Raw genomic sequence first — 14,257 nt, 5'->3', positions numbered from 1 at the left:
CCATTGAATAAAATAGGAACCATGAATCCATACTGATCTAAAAAGTAAAAGTAAACTGAAGGTTTGGTGAGGATGGAATATTTACCTACTCTTTTTTTTTTTTTTTTTTTTTTGAGTCAGAGTTTTGCTCTTGTTACCCAGGCTGGAGTGCAATGGCGCGATCTCGGCTCACCGCAACCTCCGCCTCCTGAGTAGCTGGGATTACAGGCACCCGCCACCATGCCCAGCTAATTTTTGTATTTTTCGTAGAGACGGGGTTTCACCATGTTGACCAAGATGGTCTCGATCTCTTGACCTCGCGATCCACCCGCCTCAGCCTCCCGAAGTGCTGGGATTACAGGCGTGAGCCACCGTGCCCGGCCTATTTACCTACTCTTACAGCACCTCCCCACAGAACACATACTAATTACAAGGGGAAAAGAGGAACTTCATGGTGCAGATGCCTGGAGGACATCACCTTTCCCAAATTGTCAAAGTGACCGTCACCAGTAATGGCACATAAAAAAAGCTGTGGGCTGCCTGGTGGTGTACACTAAAAAGAGCATCGTTACCCCCAGCGGCACCCGAGCTGAATCTAGGCATGGGGAAATACCTTCTACAGATCAACTGGGCTATATGTAGTCTTCAGAAGTGCCAAAGGCACAAACACCAAGAAAGACCGAGGGACAGTTGCAGACTGACGGAGATGGCTGTGACATGCTGACTGAGAGCAGCACGTGACAGTGATCTGGGCTGCTGTAAAGAACGTTACCGGGAAAGCCGCAGACACTTGGATGGACTTTGGGATTAGATGGTAGTATGTATCGGTGTTAATCTCCTTATTTGGGGGTTGTATTATGTTTTTAAATTTCGTTGGTAGGAAAATACCAAATATTTGGGGGTGATGAGGCATAATGTTAGCAACTTATGAATGGTTCTGAGTTTTAAAAAGTTTTCATATGATATTTCCAATGTATTTGGTAAGTTTTAGATTCTTTTAAAAAGATTTTTGTTTTTTTAAATGAATGCTTTGGGACTCTATAAATAGTATGGAAACAAAAAACTGAGATGGGGTCCCCGGAAGGATGTCTTTGAACATTTTAAGAATTGTTATGTTGAAGAAGAATTCTCATTGATTCTGGGGTGTGCAACTTAAAGTAGGAATGTTTCTTATATTCGATGACATCTTAGAATTTCTTGACTAATTTTTTTTTCTTTATGATACATAATGATGCACCTTGTGGTTGATGGTATTTTATCCATCAATAAATGAAAAACAGTTTATTCAGAGGTGTTTTTCCAGAGGAGAGAACCAAGAGGCACAAACCGATGTTTAGAAATTTAGATTTTAAGGAAGGAAGACCTATTTAATACTTAAATCTAGGTAATCTGAGGGTAGAACCACTCAACTGAGAGGGATCAGTAATTTATAGGTGTTCCTGTATTGCGCTGAAAGTTGGCAACTTTTGGGAACTCTTAACTGAGAGTCTCTGGCTCTCCACTGACTGGTGGCTTGTCTTCCTCAATATCCACTCCCTTTCTGCCTCTATGTGTGAAGGAAGAAAGCGCTTTGTGTTCTGGGCAGGTCCTTGCTCAGAAAATGCCCAGGGACCTGCTGACAAACACAATCCTGCCATCTATGAGAGAATTTGTGCTTTAGCTCAGGAAGTGAGTCTACGCAGCCTTGAAAAGTAAGAAATCTACGCCCTCACCCCCTTGGCTTCCCTGCCCTCCTCCTGGGAGTAAACCTCAGGGCAAGCCCAGTTTAGCTAAGCAGCTGATAAAGTAAGATCCAGGAAGGGAACAAATAAGCTGTCTGAGGAACCAAGAAGCAAGAGAAAAGTTGCTTTACCATAAGCATCTTTACTATTGGTTACTAAAAGTGGCAATAATTATTCCTGTAGAATCTATTATATATATAAAGCAGAACACCATTTACTTTAAGTGAAAAAGATTAAAATCACTTCGAAGTTCCAGAAGGACTGCCGCTGAGGGAACAGTTAGGTATATTCAGGATCAAGCTTCACAGGAGGCAAAATGCCTGTGTCTCAGTGAGTCTGCTGGCTCTCAGTCCCAGGACTTATTTCACTCCACTGACTTAATATAAGTCCTTCTCAAATGTTGATCCACAATACCTTCAGTTCTTCAAACCCAATCCTCATTTTTCTGTTCACTGATCCCTTAAAGAACTGAAGGGGAAAAGAAATACATTCTACATTCTTTTATGTAATGAATATAGCAATAATTCTGACAGACGGAAGTTATATCAATTATAGGTTTCCTGCTGAGACTTGTCAGTAGATATCCTAAAATATAGATCTGCCCTGTCACTCTGCTTTTAAAAGCCTTTGATGTATCCCTTCTATCAAACAAATAAAGTCCAAACTCTTTGACTGGACACTAAATGGCCCTGAGGATAACTGAGTCATGGAATGGCAAACACTCCCTGACCCAGTGAAACTGCGGGGCAAAGTGACTGGAATAGTGGTTCATGCAGTCTAGTTAGGACAGAGATTTGAAGCCAGAAGGGAAACTGGGAGAAAACTAAGAAAGGGTCCCGGGAACTGGAAGCTTCAACAAAGCTGAATGTCAGGGAGAGGGGGAGAAAGGGAAGAGGCACTGGTGAGGGCACAGGACACACAAGTTTGCAACTCGAGATGTAACAATTCTGGGAGATGAGTTTGTATCCTTTGTAGGGACATGAATGTACCTGGAAACCGTCATTCTCAGCAAACCGACAGAAGAACAGAAAATCAAACACCACATGTTCTCACTCATAGGTGGGTGCTGAACAGTGAGAACACATGGACACAGGGAGGGGAGCATCACACACTGGGGTCTGTCGGGGGGAAACAGGGGAGGGACAGTAAGGGCTGGGGAGTTGGGGAGAGATAGCATGGGGAGAAATGCCAGATATAGGGGATGGAGAGGAAGGCAGCAAATCACACTGCCATGTGTGTACCTATGCACCAATCTTGCATGTTCTTCACATGTACCCCCAAACCAAAAATGCAATTTAAAAAATCGTTTTGAGGGGCCAATAGAAGGAACGTCAGAATTAAGCTCCTTTGGGCTCTGGAATCAGAGGGTCTAGGCTCAAATCCCCGCATGGTACTTAACCTTTTTGAACTTCAGTTACTTGTTTCAAAAAATGAGAAACTATCTGCAGGCTTCACAGTACATGTTCAGTAACTGCTGCAGCATAATGAGCTGCATTAGTCCATTCTCACACTGTTATGAAGAAATACTGAAACTGGGTAATTTATAAAGAAAAGAGGTTTTGGCCAGCTGCAGTGGTTCACGCTTTTAATCTCAGCACTTTGGGAGGCCAAGGCAGGTGGATTACCTGAGGTCAGGAGTTTGAGAGCAGCCTGGCCAACGTGGTGAAACTCCGTCTCTACTAAAAATACAAAAATTAGATGGGTATGGTGGCAGGCACCTGTAATCTCAGCTACTCGGGAGGCTGAGGTGGGAGAATTGCTTGAAACAGGGTGGTGGAGGTTGCAGTGAGCTGAGATCGTGTCACTGGTCTCTTGCCTGGGCGACAAAGTGAGACTCCGTCTCAAAAAAAAAAAAAAGAAGAGGTTTAATTGACTCACAGTTCCACATGGCTGGGGATGCCTCAGGAAACTTATAATCATGGAAACTTATAATCATGGTGGAAGGCACCTTCTCACAGGTTGGAAGGAGAGAGAATGAGTGCAAGCTGGGAAAATGTGAGACTCTCATAAAACCATCAGATCTCGTGAGACTCACTATCCATTATTCAATTTACCTCCACTTGGTCCTGCCCTTGACACGCAGGGATTATAGGGATTACAATTCAAGGTGAGATTTGGGTGGGGACACAGAGCCAAACCATATCATGAGCTAATCCTATTTGTATGATGTGGGAAGTAGAAAAGTTCCTCTTCAAAGTTTCCTTTCTTGTTTAAGAAAAATTTTTAAGTGTCAGAAATAATAGTTTGTTTTAAACACTTTCTTCAGAAGTCTTTTTGCTTTTTGCTAGGAGCCCTATCCCATGTAGCTGTTAGACATGCCTATAGGCATATAGTACATTCTATGTCCTTGTACTTTAACCAAGATATCTGTGCTGGGCATGCTCACTGGCATGCCTCAGCTCAAAGCCTGTGCCCCTTCCTTATTTGGACTTCCTTTTTTTGCTGTCCATTGCTTTTATCTGTTTAGAAAAATTTCAAGTTATTAGCCAATTGGGTTTTACTTTAGATTGTGAGATCTGGCTCCATAGTATTCCATGGTGTATATGTGCCACATTTTCCCTGTCCAGTTTATCATCGATGGGCATTTGGGTTGGGTCCAAGTCTTTGCTATTGTAAACAGTGCTGCAGTGAACATTTGTCGGCATGTGTCCTTATAGTAGAATGATTTATAATCCTTTGGATATATACCCAGTAACGGGATTCCTGGGTCAAATGGAATTTCTGTTTCTAGGTCCTTGAGGAATCGCCACACTGTCTTCCACAATGGTTGAACTAATTTACACTCCCACCAACAGTGTAAAAGTGTTCCTATTTCTCCACATCCTCTCCAGCATCTGTTGATCGCCATTCTAACTGGCGTGAGATGGTATTTCAATGTAGTTTTGATTTGCATTTCTCTAATGACCTGTGATGATGAGCATTTTTTCATATGTTTGTTGGCTTCATGTATGTCTTCTTTTGTAAAGTGTCTGTTCTTATCCTTCACCCACTTTTGAATGGGCTTGTTTTTTTCTTGTAAATCTGTTTTAGTTCTTTGTAGATTCTGGATATCAGCCCTTTGTCAGATGGGTAGATTGCAAAAATTTTTTCCCATTCTGTTGGTTGGCGATTCACTCTAATGACTGTTGCTTTTGCTGTGCAGAAGCTGTGGAGTTTATGTTTAAGTCTTTAATCCATCTGGAGTTAATTTTAGTGTAAGGTATCAGGAAGGGGTCCAGTTTCTGCTTTCTGCACCTGGCTAGCCAGTTTTCCCAACACCATTTATTAAACAGGGAATCCTTTCCCCATTGCTTGTTTTTGTCAGGTTTGTCAAAGATCAGATGGTTATAGATGTGTGGTGTTGCCTCCGAGGCCTCTGTTCTGTTCCATTGGTCTATATCTCTGTTTTGATACCAATACTATGCTGTTTTGATTACTGTAGCCTTGTAGTATAGTTTGAAGTCAGGTAATGTGATGCCTCCAGCTTTGTTCTTTTTGCTTAGAATTGACTTGGCTATGCGGGCTCTCTTTTGGTTCCATATGAAGTTTAATGTGGTTTTTTTCAGTTCTTTGAAGAAGGTCATTGGTAGCTTGATGGGGATAGCGTTGAATCTGTAAATTACTTTGGGCAGTATGGCCATTTTCACCATATTGATTCTACCTAACCATGAGCAGCGAATGTTTCTCCATCTGTTTGTGTCCTCTCTTATTTCGTTGAGCAGTGGCTTGTAGTTCTCCTTGAAGAGGTCCTTTACGTTCTTTGTTAGTTGTATTCCTAGGTATTTTATTCTCTTTGTAGCAATTGTGAATGGCAGTTCGTTCTCGATTTGGCTCTCTTTAAGTCTGTTATTGGTATATAGGAATGCTTGTAATTTTTGCACGTTGATTTTGTATCCTGAGACTTTGCTGAAGTTGCTTATCAGTTTCAGGAGATTTTGGGCTGAGATGATAGGGTCTTGTAAATATACAATCATGTCATCTGCAAATAAAGACAATTTGACTTCCTCCTTTCCTAATTGAATACCCTTTATTTCTTTTTCTTGCCTGATTGCTCTGGCTAGAACTTCCAATACTATATTGAATAGGAGTGGTGAGAGAGGGCATCCTTGTCTAGTGCCAGATTTCAAAGAGAATGCTTCCAGTTTTTGCCCATTCATTATGATATCGGCTGTTGGTTTGTTGTAAATAGCTTTTATTATTTTGAGATATGTTCCATCAATACCTAGTTTATTGAGGGTTTTTAGCATAAAGGCTGTTGAATTTTGTCAAAGGCCTTCTCTACATCTGTTAAGATGATCATGTGGTTTTTGTCTTTAGTTGTGTTTATGTGGTGAATTACGTTTATAGACTTGTGTATGTTGAACCAGCCTTGTGTCCCCAGGATGAAGCCTACTTGATCATGGTGGATAAGCTTTTTGATGCGCTGTTGCAGTCAGTTTGCCAGTATTTTATTGAAGATTTTTGCATCTATGTTCATTATGGATATTGTACTGAAGTTTTCTTTTCTTGCTGAGTCTCTGCCAGGTTTTGGTATCAGGATGATGTTGGTCTCATTATGATTTGGGAAGGATTCCCTCTTTTTGGATTGTTTGGAATAGTTTCAGAAGGAATGGGACCAGCTTCTCTTTGTATGTCTGGTAGAATTCGGCTGTGAACCCATCTGGACCTGGGCTTTTTTTGGGTGGTAGGCTCTTAATTTCTGCTTCAACTTTTGCCCTTGTTATTGGTCTTTTCAGGGTTTTGACTTCTTCCTGGTTTAGGCTTGGGAGGATGCAAGTGTCCAGGAATTTATGCATTTCTTCCAGGTTTACTAGTTTATGTGCATAGAGTTGTTTGTAGTAATCTCTGATGATGGTTTGTATTTCTGTGGAATCTGTGGTGATATCCCCTTTGTCATTTTTTATTGCATCTATTTGATTATTCTCTCTTTTCTTTTTTATTATTCTGGTTAGTAGGATGTCTATTTTGTTGACCTTTTCAAAAGACAAGCTCCTGGATTTATTGTTTTTTTTGAAGGGTTTTTTGTGTCTCTATCTCCTTTAGTTCTGCTCTGATCTTAGTTATTTCTTGTCTTCTGCTAGCTTTTGAGTTTTTTTGATCTTGCTCCTTTAGCTCTTTCAATTTTGACAAGAGGGTGTCAATTTTAGATATTTCCTTGTTTCTTATGTGGACATTTATTGCTATGTATTTTCCTCTAGACACTGCTTTAAATGTGTCCCAGAGAAAAAATACGGAACGCTTCACGAATTTGTGTGTCATCCTTGTGCAGGGGCCATGCTAATCTTCTCTGTATTGTTCCAATTTTAGTGTATGTGCTGCTGAAGCAAGCACCCAAACTGATTTTGTAGTCAGGAATATAGCAGTCTTACCTTATTTTTCCACTTCTTTTCCTTATTAAAAAATATAATTGATGGGAAAGGGGGGCTCTTTTTTTGTTTGTTTGTTTCCAGAAAAACTGCCCACCTAGCAGTTCTGTTTTTTTTTATGGAAAAAAAAAGGTAAGTAGAAAATTTTGTTCATGCCTTTGATTATAGAATCAGTTTACAAAATGTAGAAGAAACCACAGCATTAGGGAATTACAGTTTTACAAATACCATTGTTGTAACAGATTCAGGCAAACAACGGTGGATGCCGAGAGCATTGACTGAAAAGTTATTGGGGAACTGGCTAGTTACACAATCTGGAAGTATCAACCCACAGATTGCTTATTAATCAAAAAGGAAAACAGTTATTTACAGTGGGGAAATCTGGCAGATACCAAAATAACCAAGTCATAAAATTTGCCACCAACAATGAAGGTAAAACCTGGCATGCACTTCCTGATGCGATGAGCTGAGCAGGGATACAGCATCATCCTGTGGCCTTCTTACCAGAAATATTTAATTTGCAGATCTAGTCATTAGGACACAATCAAATCCAGATTGAAGGGCATTGTCAGAACATCTGGATTGGACTCTTTAAAAAGGTCAGTGTTGTGAACGATGGACCAGAAGTGACTGAGGAACTATCCTGGATCAAAAGACACTAATGAGACGTGACAGCTAAGCATGATGCCAACAGCCCCTATTGAATCCGGGATACAAAACTAAACAAGTTAAACAACTATTGAAGTAATCGCCACAGATACCTGAAAATGGACCATGTATTAAAGAACATAGGGTTAAATTTCTTGAGTAAAGTAAATGAATTGTGGCCATGTACCTAGCCTTGTTCTTAAGAGATACTGTGGAAGTATTTGAGGATAAAATGTCAATGTGTTTGCAGTTTACTGTTAATTGGTTCAGCAAAAATAAATACATATAGAAAGGACAAAATGTTGACAAATCTAAATAAAAAGCCTACGAGTGTTCTCGCAGTATTAGAACTGCTCTGTGGGTCTGAAAATTCTCTAGATGAAAGTGGAAAGAATAGAATTGTTTATTAAAGTAGCCAGACTCAAGCAGTGAAAACAGAAGTTCTTATTAAGAATAACAACAGAGGAAGTTTCTCAAGAAAATAGTTGGAAGCAGGATCACAGATGGGCTTTTGCTGAATTGCCATATCTGACAGTTAGTACTGGCTGCCAGACATGTGGAAGTGCGCAGGACTGAGGCCACATTAATGACTTAGTAGCAGTGTTCTCACAGGGCTTGGGACATGGGAGTGATGGGGCATGTCCTGTATGTGCTTTGATATTTACACCGTTGCAGTCTAATTATTCTTAACTATTATCAGTCACTGCCTGCTCTGACCCGGCCTTTAGTCTGAAGCCTACATTTCCTTTGGCGTGTGTATCCCTCCTAAAGCTGGGCCAGAGCTCCTCAGATCTTTAAAAGTCAAATGTCTGAGGCAGCTTTAGGTCAGGGGTTGGAGTATGCGTAGAGGGCCCTTTCTCCTAGGAGGGCCCTCCTCTATAACTTTAACTAGATTCTGTAAGAGATTTAAGACCGAAAATGGCTGAGACTCCAGTCCTTTGTGAGTGTTGGTGCTGGGCCGTCGTCTGCTGTCCCCCTGCGTGACTGGCAGGGTCGGGCTCCTCTGCCTCTCACCTGTCTGTGCTGGCTCACTGCTGTGAGTGGCTTCTCTCCCTAGTCTGAAAGGTTCCCCTTTGCTCCTGAGGGCACGTGGATTTTTGCATCATCAAGAGCAGGTAATTTTCCACTCTCTTTAAAAGGTGAAAGGAGCCTGATCATAGTATGTGCTCAATAAATATTGTTGAATGAATGGTTGAAATAATTACACACTTCTTTTCCCAGACAGCTTTCCTGTTGAAATTAGTTGGTGTTCTTATTTACTATTCTTTGAAAAGAATTACATGGATTGGCTCCCTTGGCTACCTGTGCAGCTTTTCCTACTGTTTTTCCAGCTTGAGTCTTCAAGAGCCAACTGATTTCTAAAACCGTTTGTACCTGGTGTGATTATAAAGCAATGAGACTGATTGTCATATGTCGTTTGTGGGATCCGTCTCAGTTACTTTATAGCCATACCTGGTATCTTACACCACAGATCATGGCCTGTTGAACAGCATTTTAAAAGAGAATTTTCAATGGAAATTTAAAGTGGTTTAGCATTATTTTATGATTGTCTCTAACTTACTGATCAGAACTCTTAGTCAGAAAGGTAACTAGATGTTAACTTTATTGCTTGCTTTAATTTTATAGGTTCTTTTTTGTTTGTGGATTTTTAATCAGCATTCTGATAAACTGCTATTCTAATAAAGTGGCTGTAACAATTTTGAGTAAGGTAGTAAAAAGGTATGTGTTCCATTGGGTTACATTTTCCATAAAACTCCTTTTACTGTTGTATTTCTCTTCTTTTTTTTGAGGGTCTCGCTCTGTCACCCAGACTGGCGTGCAGTGGCGTGATCTCAGCTCATTGCAGCCTTGACTTCCTGGACTCCAGTGATCCTCCCACCTCAGCCTCCTGAGTAGCTGTGACCACAGACACGTGCCACCATGCCTGGCTAATTTTCCTGTTTTTGTTAGAGATGGGGTTTCATCATGTTGCTTAGGCTGGTCTTGGACTCCTGAGCTCAAGCAGTCCACCTGCCTCCCAAAGTGCTGGGATTATAGGCATGAGCCATGCGCTGGGCCCTGCAGAGTTTCTTTTCAGTTGTATGTAGTCTTTTGTGACTGCATGTAACACAAAGATGGTTCTTTTAGCTAAATATGATAAAGTGAAGCATGTGAAACCAAATATTTCAATGTATTACTCATTGAAGAAGTATTGAAAAGGACAAGTTTTAGAGACTTTTGCTTGTTTGTTTTGTTGGTTTACATTTATATGTATAAACCTTATTCAAATTCAAATAAGTGGTTATAATTTTGTTTCCTGAAATAAAATGTTTATTATCCTTCTAATGATCCCTAGTCTTTCTTAAGGGCTCTCTGGAGAAGGCAAATGTAGAAGTTATATGTTGCTACCAGCAGCTTCAGCTTATGGAAGAACAGTCGCTCATAGATTGATAGAAGCTTCTCTGTTTCCTTAAAAGACAGTGGGAAGTTATTTCCTTTGTGGAGGAGGGAAGGGATAGCAGTCCCTACTGTCCGTTGGAAGGGATATTCAATTCTTTTGTGGTTAATGCTTCTGGAAATTATGTAGGGGAAAGATCTAGGTAACTAGAAAGCAACTTAAGACCATCCTCGTAAGTTAACTCACATAGCCTGTGGCTGTGGGCAGACCTCTGGACAACTGTTAGAGGCTGGAGGTATTTTGATGCCAAACCAGTCCAAAATGTTAAAGTCTGGACCTCTTTCAGGAATGCTTGATTTCCAGAAGAATTCTTGGGTAAACTAGCAAGGAGCCTCACTTCACTCAATTCTGGACATACGACCCAAGTTAGTTTCAGATGTCACTAATAAAAGGTGCCACCATTTGACACTTTGTAGCTCTGTTACCAGCTGTATGTCCTTGTCTCGGTGAGATTAGAAAGCTCGGCATCCTGTACTTGTTTTTGCAGTAGTTCTACACGTAGTGGGTGCTCCATGAATGTTCCTAGACTGATTCGTGCAAGAAGTACCATTTTATGCTAAAAAAAAAAACAAACAAAAAACAGCACTTTTCTCCATTTCTTAAGGAATTAAGACTTTCTGAAGATCATTTTAAAATAGAAAAGGTTTTACAGTGTAAATCTACCATGATGTTGACACATTTCTGTTGGTGTATAATGTTATGCTGTCTGTTGTCACATTTGGCTGGTTTAATAATCTTTTTTTTTTAATGTAGTTGTCAGACAAGTTAATATGGTTCTTAACACTGCAATCGTTTTATGCCTTATGTCTGTTTAAGTCTTAAGTACCGCACAACAAATTACATGTTCCCACTTGGTGCCAGCATACCCAGCTGCAGCTTCATTTCAGCTGAGAAGTGGAGTTTGCATACCCTTTCCATTAGCAAACATTACAGTAGTTAACCTAAGTGGCATGTTTATATATTTGCTGTTTCTATAAATTGTAAATGTCACTTGAGTATATATATTTATTTTATATTACAGGCACTGGAGATATTATTGCTGTCATGATAACAGAATTGAGGGGTAAGGATATTTTGAGTTATCTGGAGAAAAACATCTCTGTACAAATGACAATAGCTGTTGGAACTCGAATGCCACCGAAGAACTTCAGCCGTGGCTCTCTAGTCTTCGTGTCAATATCCTTTATTGTTTTGATGATTATTTCTTCGGCATGGCTCATATTCTACTTCATTCAGAAGATCAGGTACACAAATGCACGCGACAGGAACCAGGTGAGCTGCCAGTACTCAACAGTGATTGGTTCTTACCAGCCAGAGTTCACAGACATTTGTCGTCATCATGCATCTTACTAACATGTTTTTTGTTTTAAAAAATATTGTTACCCTCACAGTCATTTTAAGATGTTAAAAATGTCTACACAAGAATTTAAGGGATATTTAAAATAACCTGAAGGGTACTAAATTTATTGTGATCACCTAGAATATTCTAGTTAGGTAGATAGCTGATATCATAGTATTATCTAGATAATTCTATTAATTTGGAGAAATACCAGAAAGTTGCATTTTTAAACTAGTGACGGTGGATGTTTCTGGAAATGGGAACGGGGAGGGGGGTTAGGGAGACCTCACTCTACGCCTTCCTATATGAAATTCTTTCCCATGTGAATTTTGAACTGGGAAAGTATGATCTATTCAGAAAACAACATCAGTGAAAAACCTTTGTCATCTAAGTTCAGACATGGGGTGAGGGTGAGGTGGGGAGGAGCAGTAGAAGGGGTCCTCTAGATAGTCATCCTAGAAGTTCCATTGACAGCATGTCCGAGGTGCTCTGGGAATTTGGGTTGAGTGAATAAACCAAGAAAGGCAGTGTGCTTCCCTGGTGTGAGGGCCTGGAGATGGTGGCTCTCAGTTGGTAACTTGAGTTTGTTTGATGTGCTGTGGACGGAGTACCCACCCTAGGAGCCAGATTCGAGGTGTTTAGTCCCTATCCTAGACTTTTCATATAGAAAACTAAGAAGTGACTTGCTTGGAGAGTGATTTGAGGCCAGTTTTTATATAAGGCTACCTTCTCCTAACACAGTACATCCATGTCTCTGTGGGAAGTGGGCATTGGGATTTTTATCCTTCCTCATTCTACTGAACGAAGCACAGACTTTGGCATGGAACAGGTCTCAGCTCAGATCCCTCCTGTACCACCAGTTTACCATGATCCCTCATCCCTGTTGGACAGTTTAGTTAGCATCTCAACTTATTTCTTTATTTGAAAGTAGATATACCTGAACACTAGTTTATTGAAGCTTTTTGTGCCTGGCTCTCCCTATGCACTTTTAAATTTTTTTATTTTGATAACGTTTATATTTGTAATTTTGGACTTAACAAAAAAAAATTTGCAAGATTAGTGTCAAGTATTCCCTTCACTCAGATTCTACAGCTATTGATATTTTACTGTATTTCTTTTTCTATATAGTTATACTTTTTTTAATTAAAAAAAAATTTTTTTTAAGAGACAGGGTCTTGCTCTGTTGCCCAGGCTAGAATGTGGTGTCAGCCATGGCTCACTGCGGCCTCCAACTCCTGGGCTCAAGCGATCCTCCTGCCTCAACCTTCTGAGTAGCTAGGACTATAAAGGTATGCACCACCATCCTCAGCTAATTTTTAAATTTTTTGCACAGACCAGGTCTTGCAGTGTTGCCCAGGCTGGTCTCAAATTCTTGGGCTCAAGCAGTCTTCCCACCTTGGCCTCCCAAAGTGCTGGGGTTATGGGTATGAACCACCACCCTCAGACTTTGTATTTGAGAGTAAGTTTGAGATATGATGCCACGTTACCCTTAAATACTTTGTTACATATTTTCAAAAAATAAAAACATTCTCTTACATAACCATGGTGTGATTATCAAAATCAGTAAGTTAACATTGATGTAATACATTATCTGACTTATAGACCTTTTTTGGGTTTTATAAAACTGGCTCAATAATGACCTTTATAGCAGAGAAAATCTTGGATTGATTGAAGCTTATTGGATTTTGCATTCAGTTGTCTCTCTTACTTGGTTTTATGACATTGATGTTTCTGAAGAGTACAGATCAGTTATTTTGTATTTGACTTTATCTGATGTCTTGTGTTCCTTCATGATTAGTTTCAGGTTATGTGCGTTTTGGGAAATTTGTAGATATGCTTGCATTTGTAAGAGATAATACAAATACAAAGAGATCTCTTATCCCCTTCACTAATTTTCTCCCTGTGGTAACAACATCTTGTATAACTGTGGTCAGTATCATAACCTGGAAATTGGTATGGATACATGATCTTTCTGAATTCCCTGCAGTCTTCCCACCTCTCCAGTTTAATTTGTACTTATTTGTTATGTGTGTGTCTGTCTTTAGTCTGTGTAGTTTTATCGCATGTGTAGATTCATATAACCAACATCACAGTCAGGATACAGACCAGTTCCATCAGCAGGGATCCCTTGTGCTACTCTTATAACCACAGCTGCCTCCCTCCCTCCCCCTTCCCTAATCCCTGGGTACCATTAGTCTATTTCTCATCTCTATAGTTTTGTCATTTCAAGAACATTACATAGGTGGAATCATGGGCCAGGTGCCGTGGCTCATGCCTGTAATCCCGACACTTTGGGAAGCCAAGGCAGGGGGATAACTTGAGGTCAGGAATTCAAGACCAGCCTGGCCAACATGGCAAACCCCATCTCTACTAAAAATACAAAAACTTAGCTGGGCAAGGTGGTGTGTGCCCGTAGTCCCATCTACTTGGGAGCCCGAAGCATGAGAATTGCTTGAACACGGAAGGCAGAGGCTGTGGTGAGCTGTGATCATGCCACTGCACTCCAGCCCGGGTGACAGATGAAGACTCTATCTTCAAACAAACAAAAAAAAAATGTTATATAGGTGGAATCATACAGTATGTAACCTCTAGAGCAGGCGTCCCCAAACTATGGGCCGCATGCGGCCCCCTGAGGCCATTTATCCGGCCCCCCTGCTGCACTTCAGGAAGGGGCACCTCTTTCATTGGTGGTCAGTGAGAGGAGCACAGTATGTGGCGGCCCTCCAATGGTCTGAGGGACAGTGAACTGGCCCCCTGTGTAAAAAGTTTGGGGACGCCTGCTCTAGAG

The 14,257-nt window shown here is 40.6% G+C and overlaps 1 protein-coding gene and 1 non-coding gene across 4 annotated transcripts in view; one reads left to right on the top strand and one right to left on the bottom strand.

Annotated features, from left to right (window-relative positions):
- Positions 1–14,257, top strand: part of RNF130 (ring finger protein 130) — a 162,971-nt gene that overhangs the window by 56,333 nt on the left and 92,381 nt on the right. For all 3 annotated transcript variants that reach the window (XM_074390271.1, XM_074390272.1, XM_039460495.2), the window contains exon 3: positions 11,152–11,402. In XM_074390271.1, the coding sequence (XP_074246372.1) occupies positions 11,152–11,402 (251 nt within the window). The remainder of the gene's footprint in view (positions 1–11,151; positions 11,403–14,257) is intronic.
- Positions 6,904–7,010, bottom strand: LOC120360475 (U6 spliceosomal RNA). Its single transcript, XR_005576964.1, has one exon. It is a non-coding gene; the product is annotated as a U6 spliceosomal RNA (small nuclear RNA).

This window comes from Saimiri boliviensis, chromosome 20 (assembly GCF_048565385.1).
Source record: "Saimiri boliviensis isolate mSaiBol1 chromosome 20, mSaiBol1.pri, whole genome shotgun sequence".
Classification (NCBI taxonomy): domain Eukaryota; kingdom Metazoa; phylum Chordata; class Mammalia; order Primates; family Cebidae; genus Saimiri; species Saimiri boliviensis.
The sequence above is the reverse complement of the archived record's forward strand: the minus strand, read 5'-3'. Positions and strand labels throughout refer to the sequence as shown.